The sequence below is a fragment of the Parasteatoda tepidariorum genome, chromosome 5, assembly GCF_982258835.1.
Source record: "Parasteatoda tepidariorum strain Cologne lab strain chromosome 5, Ptep-v5.0, whole genome shotgun sequence".
Classification (NCBI taxonomy): Eukaryota; Metazoa; Arthropoda; class Arachnida; order Araneae; family Theridiidae; genus Parasteatoda; species Parasteatoda tepidariorum.
The window spans coordinates 79,798,895-79,813,287 of NC_141759.1; the positions used below are offsets into that span (position 1 = coordinate 79,798,895).

Sequence of the window (14,393 nt, forward strand, 5' to 3'; positions counted from 1 at the left end):
CAACTAAAACATGTCCTAAACAGTGACACCAAACCCCTACTTGAAATTGTTGTATCTCGGTAATATAGTCACCGCCACGTGTGATTTTATTTTTGACAAATTATAGATGTGTTAAAACTATAGATGTAGTACAGGCCGCCACGAATAGCTATGGGATTTCATCTTTAGACTAACTATAGATGAAGGCGAATGTAATTAGCATCAAAACAGTTTTATTTGGAGGACGAAACTTGGATGTTGGTCCAATAATCATCTTTCAATCTTTCTCTGTTTTCTCCCGCAAACAAATCTGACTTGATATTATTACATATGCTGTTTATCACTGTGAATTACTAAATTCCTTACAGTTAAATGACATTTTTTTTTTTTTTGAAAATTAGTTAGCAATTATGATCTGTAGACATTAACATTAAACACATATCTGTTGCTTCTGTTTTGTTTCTTTTTTTTCTTTAATTGATTTGTATTCTTTAAAATTAAAAGAAAAAATTCTGGCAGAAAAAAATAGAGAAATGTTTCATTTTTTCATGTTTCTGAATAGGTTCCGGTAAGAGCGGCTTTCTTTGACAACTGGTTCTACCGTCAATGGAAAACAGCCTACTTATTGAATAATATGGATCTAGGGAAGTGCAATAAACATTACATTCTTAATCAACCCACCAGGAATAGCTGCTCGTAAGTTAACCTCCATCTGAAACTTTCGCTCATATTTAATTTAGAATACTACTGAAAACATATATATATATATATATATATATATATATATATATATATATATATATATATATATATATATATATATGAAACATATATATATATATATATATATATATATATATATATGAAACATATATATATATATATATATATATATATATATATATATATATATATGAAACATATATATATATATATGAAACATATATATATATATATATATGAAAACCTATAAACGGTTTTCTATTCCTGTATGCAGGCTCTGATTTTTAAATAAGTCACCCTATGAAAGATGGATATGTGTATTCTGTAAAATTATGTTAGATTTTATGAATGAAGGATAAGTCTATAAACGGCTTTCTATCCTGACAGACTGACTTTTAAATTAATTTCCCTATTAATGATTTTTTTTTTTTAAAGACTGCTAATTTATTCAATCCGTTAAACATTTTTATTATTATTTCAATTTTATTACCTTTTTACTAATTGTTTCTCATAGATGGCAGCACTAATATTTTACCTAAACATTTTTTCTTCTTCTTCGATCAAATGTTCTTTTAATTTTATTATATTCGATTCAAGCTATAAGCAATATTTTACATCTTCGCGATTTTTGTTAACTGTTTTATTATTGTACTTTTAAACCTAAACCGCGTTTTAATTCACGCCGGTAAGTTTGATTTCCTTTTACATTTTTCTTTTATTTCATGATTTTTTACAACATAAGGTTTTTTGCGATATCGACACATATAAAGAATAAATTTTATCTTAGGATAATTATTCTTTATTCAGAAATATCGCATTATTTATGGCAATTAGATGTGTCTTGACAACGACTATTTGCTTTTACCATTCTTGTTTCTCTACCATTTAGTTTTTTATTTTTATTTTATTCATGTTTTTCATGTTAATTTGTGTATATATATATATATATATATATATATATATATATATATATATATATATATATATATATATATATATATATATATATATATATATATATATATATATATATATATATATATATATATATACATTGTATATACTTAAGCTTTTAAATATTTTTTTTCCTTTTTGCAGGATGAAACATTCTCCACTACTGGTGAAAGGATATCCTCATTTTTGTAGAACAGTAGAACCTCAACTCGGGCAACCAGAATCCAAAGATGAATTAATCAATAAAACTTTTTGTAAGTACTTAAAAAAAGAATTAATTTTTCTTCTTCCAATCAATTATGTAGTAATATAAAAATTGATTTTTCAAAACAGAACTTCTTCAACAAGTGTCTTAAGATAAATATTCGAGAAACTGAATATAATAAATCTATTATTTCTCCAAAATCATGTCAGTCTTCTCCAAAATCAATGTTAGAAGCATAATTGGTATTATTCAAAAGTGTATGCTTTTTATGCATAAAATTCTTGTAATTTTTAAACTATTTTATTGAATTGATTTTAGATAAATTCGATATACTATGAAAAAATAAATAAAATATTATAGAATACATAGTATAATTAAAATAAAATATAATAATAATGCAGTAAATTTATAAATTAAATAAATAAGTCAAAATAATCATACCATACTTAACTTTCTAAGATAGAAATATTAATAAGTCCTTCTCTTGATGCAAAAGAAATGAATAGTTAAAATTCAAAAAATGCAGAAGTAATATTACTTTAATTATAATAATAATATTTTAACTAAAAGCTAATAATTGCATTGTGTACTTATAAGTATTAAACGAAAAAATGTATTCTTTATAAAGGCAATTCTTATGCAGTTTGCATTATTTATCTATCTGACGGTGTTCTGCTACATTCGAACTCAAGCACATAGTAAGTAATTCTTTCTTAGTATATAAATTAAAAAGTTTAATATTCTCCAAGCTTTAGCTCTTTTTCCATCAGTGAATTGAAAAAGACGGCTTAACAGTCAATTCGAGGTTCGGGGAATCTGCAGATATAAATATTTGGTAAATGGAAATCTTTTAAAACAGTTTACATTAATTTTATCTGGCATTCCATTGATAATCAGCCGATATATATATATGCTTTACAAAATGCTATAGTTACTTATGCCACTTGACAATATCAACCAGCCTGCTTGAAACCAAGCGAATTTTTTTAGGCAAATTATGCTCTTCTTCTTCATCAGTGGCGCCATCTATGGTCAAGAATTCGACTTCGGCCTTACACAAGTCACTACTCGTTTCACAGGAAGGATCCATTCATACTTCATCCATCAATCAGCAGATCGTAATCATGACTTCAACCATGGAATGATCAATATCCAATATAGTACCCCCCCCCCCAGAGGTATTAATTTGTTTTGGGAACTCGGAGGACTTTATGACTCCGATAAAAGGGGATTTGAACTCATGATCTCACGAGGACGTGTCCAGCATCTTAAGAACCAGGCTATCTTAGGCAGATAGAAAGAATTTGTTTTAAAATGAACTTTTAAAATAAACTTTAAGATAGGTCTCGGAAAGACATTATAACTTTAAATGAGCATGTCATTTTCAATTGCAATAAAACGTAAATTTCACTTTTGTTTAGTACTTCTTTTTATTTACAGATTATGAGTTTGATTTTGAGAACCATCCTGAGGATTATTTCAGGCATTCAGATCCACATTTACTTTACGTAGTGGTTCACAATCGCAGGCATTTAGTGAATCCATACAAGAAGGGAATTATTTTAAAAGTTGGACACCATTACACTCTTCAAGTATCTATGGTAAGAATTTGTTCATCAAGAATTGAATATATATATATATATATATATATATATATATATATATATATATATATATATATATATATATATATATATATATATATATATATCGTCTCAATGTACTTTTGAACAATCTAAAAATTATGTGAATGAATATTTTATTTCGGGTTGGCATCAAATCGAGCATTCATATGCAGTGTAAAGTGTAATTAAATTCTAAACACTTAATTTTTAAAATTCTTACACAAAACTCTGTTACCTTTTATGTTACCTTTTATGCCGATATTCTTACACAGAAGCAGAAAATCGCCGTTAAAATATGTATGTGTGATTTAGTCATGTAATAGAGATAATTATATTTTTATTTATATTTCTCTGAGAAATTTATTAAATGATAATATGGTGTATGATTTCTATACGCATTCGTTCTGTTAAGCCTGGTTCGAATTCGTTTACATATACCCCGTGTGCTGCGCGTCTATTTGATTTACAAACTAGTTTTATTTTATAAATTAGTTCATAAATGCATTCTAAATGAACGATTCTTAGTTTATACTGTATGGTAAAAATATTTGTACTGACTTTTCTGTGTATCATATATAAATTTTAGTGTGAGTGGATAACAAAAATGGTGGTGGCTACTTTTCACCAAGTAGTTTAAAAGGACATCGGCGTAGAGAAACACTAGATAGAAGTGTTATGTATGGACGCTCCATTATGCACCACCTTTATGCAAAGTAGTTGCTACACTTTTTAGAGTTGAGATATTTTTTACAGAGTATACATAATAGTTTATCCACTTTACTTTGAACCTTATGTGGTTAGTTTTCTTAAGAGTATTTGTTATAAATATAATCATTATAATTCTTATTAAAAATTCTATTCACTCCCAATTTTTTTTTAATGATCAATACAAATTAAGCCTAAATTTAGTGTTGCTACGTAGCATTTTTTTCGGCTACTCATTGTTTTTAAAATCACAATCCAACTTTTAACTTTTGCCTCGAAACTTTTAGTTGCATACGCACTAAACGCTCTGCACATCGCCAAACACATTGCACTTTAATTAGTAAGTTATACCAAAAGTACTTGCAACTGAAACTATAGATGAATATTTAATTTTTGTAAATGCATAAATTGATATGATATAGACTAATTTGTCTCGCATTCAGCTTGCGGTGTTATGTTATTGCCGTGTTATAAGGGATAACTCTCTAATTGCTATGCATGTTTGTTAGAAGCCAAACAGATTGCGCAGTATTACTACACACTTCAACTTTATCTGTTAAATAATAACACTTTTTTTTTTCAATTTCTTTTTTCAAAACATTTATTTCTAACTCTGATACTTTTAAATATATATTATTTTACTTTATGTTTCTATTACGCAAACAAAAAATGTAGGCTTGCATTTAATGGTATTTTTTTTAATATTACCTAATTTATGGAATTTAATTTTTTCTAAATTGCAAAAATATTTTTTGTATAGGAAAATGTGCAAAAAGTTTATTTTATTATTTTTTTCACAGAATGAAATTGAGAGACTCCCTTATCCTTATGATACGAACTGCACTGATTATTTAGCTGCATGGAGGAAAAACAATGGCACCGGTCCCCTGAATCAAGATGTAAGATAATTATTACTATTAAAGCATCCGACTAGTTCCTACTTTTTTTTAATATTAATAAAAAAAATTAAAAAAATAGTTCACATATATTGTTATATATGCAAACTATTATAAGACTAGCAAAAAATTATTATTAATTTATTATTTTCTTTTAATGCTCATTTTTGGGTACAAATAAGGAATTTTTTGCATATATCCTAAACACTGTAAAAAAGAATTCTATCGCCTAAAACGAAAAATCATTTGAAGATTATATCTAGAAAACTATGAACTATGCTTTGAACTATCATTTAAACAGCAAGTCCATATACTACTGAGTTAGGGATCAATGTAGTTAAAAAAAATCAAATTTTTAAAAATCTCCGCACTTGACTTCGCAGAAAAACATTAAAAAAGATATTCTACTTTTTTCTTTTTTAGTTCAAAGCATGTGTGCTATAGTAAAATTTGTAGGCTATTATTTTAAAAACAACATGAGATATTGTGTTTGATATGGTATAAAATGTGGAAAGAAATCTGATTTTAAGATAAACGCATTTAAGGATTTAAAATCACTAGTCTAGCTATTATTATCACTTTGTACAAAAACTACTATAACTTTGTAAATAATAGGAGTACAAACAAAAGTAAAGTATTTTTAAAAAAGTAAGAGCTTAGGGTTTCAAAATTTATAGTAAACTAAATTTCGAAAATTTTGTTCAAAATCAGGTTTTTGCACTAGCCAACCTTAAAGCATGAATTAAGTCAATTATGTAATCTTTCCTGTATTTCTAATTGGTTATGTTTTTCGCAAGAGTAAAGTAAGGCAAATTAAATGCATAACAATCAAAAAGACGAATAGATTTTTATTTTGCAAGTCACATTAAAAATCACTGCCTTGGAATAAGAATCTTAATGATGAATCCGCTTCTAATGATGTGATATGTGATAATGATATAATTATGGTATAAAGATATAATAATTATGATGTAATGATATAATAATTATGATATAATGATATAATAATTATGATATAATGATATAATAATTATGATATAATAATTATGATATAATGATATAATAATTATGATATAATGATGTAAAAATTATGATATAATGATGTAATAATTTTGATATATTAATATCATTATCACATGTCAATAGATGCTTCTTTTGGGAGGAGATTATTATTAGTAGTTCATTCATCATTAGAAGCAGATTCATCATGAAGATTCGTGTACCAAGGCAGTTATTTTCAATGTTCAATGTATCTATTGATATGTGATCATGATATAATTATGTAAAGATATAATAATTATGATATAATGATATAATAATCATATATAAGGATATGATAATTATGATATAATGATATAATAATTATAATATAATGATATAATAGTTATGATATTATTATGATATAATGATATGATGATATGATATAGTGATATAATATAATGATAAGCGGTATTATATGTCTTCAGAATCCATATCAAAAATGAAGGAAAAAGTATGAATATTTGTAGTTACTAATTAATAATTAAACAGGGAAATGATAAAGGCTCCAGGAAATCATAACGGACCAATACCAAGTAGGACAGGTTGAAAACTGTTTGTTTGTCGAAAAAAATAAAGGAGGAATTGAAAGGCGATTGTTGTAACACCAAGTTTCATTACCAAATTTTGTCACAGAATAATTCTCCTTCTAATATTTGTTACTGTGCCTCTCTCAAAGGTTTCGTCAGTATTATTTTCCTTTTTCTGTATTTGATACCACTATGCCGAATTTCTTATTTCAGTTTGTAGAAGAATTCTAAAAATATATATTATAGGCGGTTATTGCGGAATACTTCGCATTTAAAATTCCTCAGATTTTTTTATGAAGTAATCATTTCAATACTTTATTATATTTCTTGTTGAAACATTAAGATGTAAGAACAAAATGCATGAAGATAAGATATAAGAAGATAATATAAAGACATTAATAAGATCCTGTAGTTGAATCTAAAAAAAACTTTTTAAAATTGTTTTTTCTATATTGATTTCAAAAAAAAATACTGCTAAGCAATAAATTTGTCTTTCTCTTTAATGATAAAAGCTCCAGAATTATAAATCACATTTAATAATTTTTCAAAACACTAAAGCAATACAAAATATGTAAGTCCCCAGTTTTTATACGAATTTTGCTAATTAAAAAGCTTTAAGTACTTTGAAATTTTTAAAAATCAATATTTTTTGATAATGTTTATTTAACGTAACAATTTCTCGGTGTGTCTATGCCATTTCGGCTTAAATGATGGGAAAGAAATTTTTGCCATCCACCCTTGACTTTAACGCAACCTATTTTTATATTTTTTTAAATTTCTTATTTGAAAATATGTCTTGCACTTAGAATGCATCTATTATTTTGATTCTGAATTGTTGTGAAAATATTGTATTAGTCTTTGTCTTAAATGTTGTATTAATCTTTGAGCAAGTAAGTTTTAAAAACGGTGCTCAAGATGCTTAATTTTAGTCGTTATTAAAAGCTAACTCAGATGACAATTTATTTCTTCAATTTTATTTCAGAGTTGCATTGAGTATTGCAAATTCAAAAAGCTTGTGTCAGAGGGCAAATGTATTGACGAATTCACATCTTATGAACCTCATTTGGAAAACCTCTGTGGAAAAAGTAACACTATTTCATAGCAAAACAATAAGTTGTGTCATAACAAAAATATTACACACAGTGTGGGGGAAAATTGGTCCAGAACACATTAAAGAACGACTTTCGAGATAATTTATTTTGCATGTTAATGTTAATCAATGATATTATTTCTAACCATTCAATGTTATTATTTCTTATTTTTTTCAATTTTGAAGAAGGCATGCTCTTGAAAAAGTCAAACATTTGAAGGTGCTAGTTTTGAGTTAAATTCGTTATTCGTTTTTATATGATTTAAATTTCCATTTTATACCTCTATGAATTTCCATCATTATATTTTATGTACGGGAATGACCGTGTTGATTCAACGGCTTAAATCACTCAACCTCAATCAACCTCAATCAACCAACTCAAAGCAATAACCTTATAACAGCTCCTGATTTTAAACGAATTTGCAAATCTACAGTACAACAGGCTTGGACAGAACATTAGAATTATGGCGGAGGTTTGCTTCTCCGTCAGTAGCCGCCAATATTCGTATAGTGGAAAACAACTTAATACAGTCTCCAGGAAAGAATATACAAATTGTTTAGTGAAATTTAGATTTTATTAAGCATAATTGGTGATATAGAGAATGGCCATTTCTTCATCCAAAAAAAAGAAATCCCTCAAAGAGATGAAATCAGAATACCCTCATATTGAGAGATCATACTGCCAGAATATCATTTCTGACGGTTGCAAATTGAGACTGGGGAAGCTCGAAAGGGCACTCCCAGACTCCACAATTTTGAAATTAAAAGAGAATATAATTATTCCTAACGGACATCGAAAGCATGGGTAGGAGATCCAAAATTGGTGATTTATCAAAATATTACATAGCCAAAACAAGCCAACCAGCTCAACAATATTGGGTTTAAAAGAACACCTTGGCGATCACGAGTCGCCAACAAATTTATGAGAATTATTACAACCATGCAACAGAAAAATTTAGTGGTTAGAAATTTAGAATAAAAAGTTATAAATAGATTTTTGTTTTCGATTAGAGGCGACAGTGAATTAATAAGTCTGCATTAGTAATGAAATAAAAAGTATCCGTTACATTGATCTATAAGAGAAGAATAAATATTTTCTTCTTATTTTATTTTAAATGTAATTCTATTAATAAGAATAAGCTTAAGTAATGAAATATATTTTGAAAGGATAGAAAGCAAATATGTAATACCAATTGTGGCATCACAAGAATAAACAAATTAATAATAAATTGCACGATATTTATCCTGATCTTGACAACTTTAAAGCAATGCATGTTGATCGCATTATCCAGATTATAATCTATAGACTGTGTATTGGTCATTCCCGTTTTACCCACATGCACTTACTAAAATATGAACCAGTAACTAGTTGTTTTTTATGTTGTGTTAACATTACTATTGAACATATTTTAAAAGACTTCAAACGATTCAAACACTTGAGGAACCAACTTTTTGGCAGCTTTTATACTGGCTTTCAACTTTTTGCTTTAACACACTATACGTCACAATCTTTTAAAATTTATAGGACTTTATGAAAACTTTAGTTACTTTAAGAAAAAATATGTCAATTTATCCTAGAGACCAATTTTAGCCTACTGATTGTAGCAGTATAGCCATTTCTGTTTCTTGTATCAATAAACTCCCACCAACCAACAATTTTATTCCTTTGAGTTTTACACTTCATCCTTCTATTTTATTTTCACTTTATTTGTCACTATTTTATTTACCATAAATAGTTTATAGAATAGAAAAAAGAATCGATATTATTACAAGAAAATCAGTCATCGTATCTCGTAGTTTAGTAAACATGAGGAGCATTGTCTTCATATATTTTGGAAAATTGCCCTAATTTCGCAGCTCAATACATCAAAAAAAAAATTCGTAATTTAATACTAAAATTTTAATTAATAACTTCCTAAAATCAACTAGGTTTCTTAAGAATTGTTGTAAAGTCATTACAACAAAATTTGAATTTGCATTTCCTAAAATCTGAAGAAAAAAAATATTTATTTAAATATAATGGGTAAAAGCATATTTGAATTGTATATAAGGTATAGGGCCGGGATAGCCTGGTCAGTAGGGAGCTAGGCCCATGTCCCAGAGTTCGTGGATTCGAACCCCCCTGCCGAAGACTCCCCGTGTAGTAAAGTGACTGATGCACGTTAAATCTGTCGAGTCGCAAAAGTCCTCCATGTTCCCATTACAAATCAATACCTCTGGAGGTACTGAATTGGAGATCGATCGTTCTCTGATTCAGGTCAAAATTACGATCTGTGGATGAATGAATGGGTTCGCCCTATAAACGAGTGCGACGTATGGTGTGGCAAAAGTTGAATTCTTGGCCATAGATGGCGCCACTGGAAAACAAGAATAATTGCACCCCCTCTGCCTAAACAGGCATACGTCAACAACATATAAGGTACAATCTCATGAGTGATACTGCCAACCTACATAGTAGTAAGGTAAACGCAGGAATCATTACCCACTCCTTAACTGAAAAAAATGGTGTTATAAATTAAAAATGTTTTTCAACTGTTCTGTCACCACATGTATCAGAACTTTTTTGTGAACTCATTTTTAAAATAAAAAATATACTCTTCTTTTAAGTGTTTTGAGTTTGCGAAAGTTATTCATGACAGTTAAGCTAAGTTTAACCTATCTTTAGCCAACTCTGTGTATGTTAATCCGAAAAATGACGCAAAATTTCAATATGAAGTAAGGCTACACTGTAAAACGTTCCTGATCAAATTACAATATAAGGAACCGGCACTTTGACTGCATCATCCGTAAAATCGATTTTAAAGTAAAATCCATTCTTACTGTAAAATATTATACAATAATTTTTATACTAATATTTATTTAATTATGGTGATTAATTGATTAATTGATATGACTGATATGGTGATAATTATTATGAAAATCATTTAAAAAATAGAGCTTATCTGGCAGAACTTGTTGTTTTTTACGTTTTTTAAGTTTCCCAAATTGTTTCTTACATTGACTTAAAAAATACCCTACTATTTATTTGTTGTTGTTTAGATTATGATTTAATTTACTTACTTACACATTATTCCTTTCCTAATCGGAATTTACCTTACAGAATGCTGCCTGTTTCCTTTTATAAATTCTCTACTTTTGTTCAAAATTGTCACGTTATTATAGGATTTTCATACCTCATTGCAATTTTTTTTAAAAATTTTGTATTCAAAATTACCCTAACCCCTTTCTCAGTAAATAAAACTCTTAAACAACTTTTATTCAAACTTTCAGAAAAGAAAAATATACTAAATATTAGTGTGTTCTTTTCTCAATAAATGTAACGACTAACGTTTTATTTCAATATAAGTGTGAAACAAATTATTATATAATGCTACGTCATAGGGGATATCACAAAATCTTTCTTTCTTCAGTCGCTTTATATATTGGCATAAAAAAATGTGTGATGTAATCCCTTAATTTGGTATAATTTTTTTAATTTTCTTTGAGTTAAATTATTTGGTAAATTATTTAAATATTAACTTTCGATATCATTGATTTGGCTAAATTGGCTTTACTTTTGGCAATATTCGCTTTCATCAAAGTGCCAATAAGGGATTATGAAGCGTCTGTAAAGAATGACTTCGTAATTGGCAATTTATCTGACAGGTAAGGGAGGTTAATGACTCCCACGGACAGTTTGGAATAAAATTTATAAGAAACGTATTTTGAAGCAAACTATGATCTATCTGAATATCTTCTTTCATTCATTTATCGTCTGCTCTTGTAGCTTTTTATAATGTTCATTCTTGTGAGTTTATATGAGTTTCTTCCAAGACATTAATAAAACACAAATATAAATGCAGGGCTACGTAAAAAATTTCATAAAAATGGATTTTTGATTAAAAAGAAAGCGTAAAACTTTGTGACTTATATATGTTTATCGGCATTATTATGGAAGGTAGGATAAGATGTTTAATGCCTGCATTAACCATCATTTACACTTGAAAGTCACTGCAATATCAGTCACTATTGTCATTACTATATCAGTTTCAATTGTCACCACTATCTCAGTCATTATAACCACATATAAAACACTTTCCACTGCAAATGTTACAATTTTTTCGTCTAAATGATTTATGGCCACTTCTGGTATCATGTAGTATTTATGCAAATATTAAATTCAGACTTATAATTAAATCGTTTTTTAAGCATTGCAATGAGTTAATTTTTTAAAATTATTTTAAGGGTAATTAAATGTATGGATAATTTAAAAAAATCAAATGTTATGGAAATGGATTATTAATATTAGATACTGCATAATTTATTTACTAACGTAGATTATAAACTTATTTTAGACGTTTTTTTAATAGATATAAAAACTACTACTCACGCAATGACCAAAGAATGTGCTAAAGAATGCCAGCCAGCATGCCTGTAAGTAAATTAACAACTTTTAAAACATCTTTGTAACAAGAACAATTCATTTTCTAAGTTTTTTTTTAATAAAGAATAAATTCACACTAAATTACTGATATAATAATGAGTAAGGTAATTAAATTTTAAATAGTTATGATGAGAGAATTTTTATCAATTTATTGATTAAAATAGCAATACAAGTAATGGGATTGAGCCACACTTTTGAAGGGACAGTCTTAAATCAAAATTTGTCTTAGTATTCTATCCAGGAAAATACTTTGCAGTTTTCTGGAATATTCACAAGAAAAATGCATTAATTTCGTTTCATCATGCTTGTGAAATCGTGAAATTTTTGATCGAAAACGCACTTAAATAAATGTCGACCTGGTAATTTGAAAAATTAATCCTAAATGAGTATGCAAGTCCTTCGCGTGTTGGATTTTTATCGACATGCATATGCGTCTTCAAATTTAGTGAATTCATCAAATATAATCGCAAGCTGTTTACTTTAAAAAATAACATAACCCTCACAATTAAGCAAAATAAATGCGTATATTACATCGAATTTCAATCTTTACGGATTCTTCCATGACTGTGCATTTCTTATTTTTATTAGTACAATGTATGCAAGAATTAGCACAATATAATGCGAAAATATATTTTAAAATTCTAAAAACCACGAATATCCCTTGTATTTTGTCTCCAATTTAGAAAAAAGTCTCTAACTAACCATAGATTACTAGACATGAGAAGAAGATATATTAGTTATGATGGGAAAGATATTTGTATATTGTTCAAATTAAGCAAATAAAGTAAATTACATCGAATTGCAATTTCCATCCTCTAGATACATTAGTTATAATGGGAAAGATATATTAAGTGGGATATTATTCAAGTTGACTCAAGGATCTTTAATAATTATCATAACATCTAAATATACCCGAGCAACATTAAACTTTGGATCATCTTTATAATTCTGGACATTGAAGACAAACGATTTTCTTTCAGAAATTTATTTATTTATTTATTATTAGGCAAAGTTATTTTTATTGTTATTACTATTATTATGAAACCTATTAAGGATAATTATTTGTGCATTATTAAGGCAGGTAAAGTTTGTTCAAATACATAATTTAAGTTAAAAATACACATACTTAATGCATTCGTATTAAAAGGAAAAGAACTCTGTTATTTTAAAACAAAGTGAGTGTAGAAAATACAACGAATTTAAATGTAACGAATTTAAATACAACGGATTTAAGTCTCGACGAAATACACACAAAAATGTCATTCTGCTGTGTTTTTATCTCCTACTGCAGAGACAAATTTATCACAATTAAAAAGGAAAAACAAAGAAAACTGTAATTTTGTTACAGTACTTTTGTCGACTAATGGTTCTTTGTTCTCTCCATCTCCACCCAATAATCTTATACGCTGAATTTAAGATGTTTTGATAAATTGATTTGAAAAGATTAAATAATTATTTTAAATTAGTAAAAATTAATTATTTCATTTCAGAGAACAGAATTACGAGGTTGAGAAGGAAGTGTCCGAACAATTCGCAGAGGGATTTATGGTATGATATTTTGTAATACTGTAAGAATAATTATGATTTGTTCTTTACTATCCATTTTGAAAATTTGAAAAATAGAAATAAATAAAAATTATTAAAAAAAATAAGTTTTTTCAAGGGTTCTAAAAATAAGAATTTTTTTTTATGGAACCTAAAAGAGATCGAAGCTCATAAATTTTTTTTTTATGCTTTTCGCTTAGTGGGTGATAAATTTAAAATTATTTTTTTCTTTTTAGTAGGCATGTAACAGGTGCGTCTTAAGGTCACAGTTGTTCCGTTGTTACGACCTTTTTATTAGCTAGTAATAATTTTTGAAACTTGTCGTAATAAGCTTGTATTCACCCGATAATCAAATATTTATTTAATAATTGGATAATTATTATAATGTTATTGAAGCAAAATGTCAATAAAAAATGAAAATTCAAATTTTAAAATGCAAATTTATATTATTTTCTAACAACAATATATTAAATAAATCACTAAAAGTATATGTATTTAAAAACTATTGTATTAGTATTTCTCATCGAACAGTGTGGATTCCGACGTAAATTTTGAGTTTTTCTTTTTCTGATTTAAATTGCAAAATAATTAAGCTTGCAACGGTGAGATTATGGCGGAGGCTTGCTTCTCCGCCAGTAGCCGCCAATATTCGTATAGTGGAAATTAACATTTTACAGTCT

At 27.4% G+C, this 14,393-nt stretch overlaps 2 protein-coding genes across 5 annotated transcripts in view; one reads left to right on the top strand and one right to left on the bottom strand.

Moving 5' to 3' along the window:
• LOC107448543 (uncharacterized) overlaps positions 1-14,393 on the top strand; it is a 110,672-nt gene that overhangs the window by 86,112 nt on the left and 10,167 nt on the right. For all 4 annotated transcript variants that reach the window (XR_015433804.1, XM_087164385.1, XM_087164384.1 and 1 more), the window contains 7 exons: positions 542-675; positions 1,801-1,910; positions 3,302-3,462; positions 4,992-5,090; positions 7,638-7,740; positions 12,095-12,158; positions 13,659-13,716. Coding sequence is in view for 3 of the 4 variants with exons in the window: in XM_087164385.1 (XP_087020511.1) it covers positions 542-675; positions 1,801-1,910; positions 3,302-3,462; positions 4,992-5,090; positions 7,638-7,740; positions 12,095-12,158; positions 13,659-13,716 (729 nt within the window). In the remaining variant the exon portion in view is untranslated. The remainder of the gene's footprint in view (positions 1-541; positions 676-1,800; positions 1,911-3,301; positions 3,463-4,991; positions 5,091-7,637; positions 7,741-12,094; positions 12,159-13,658; positions 13,717-14,393) is intronic.
• Positions 1-14,393, bottom strand: part of LOC107448544 (bile acid-sensitive ion channel-like) — a 109,607-nt gene that overhangs the window by 44,877 nt on the left and 50,337 nt on the right. The gene's annotated exons all lie outside the window — the stretch shown is intronic.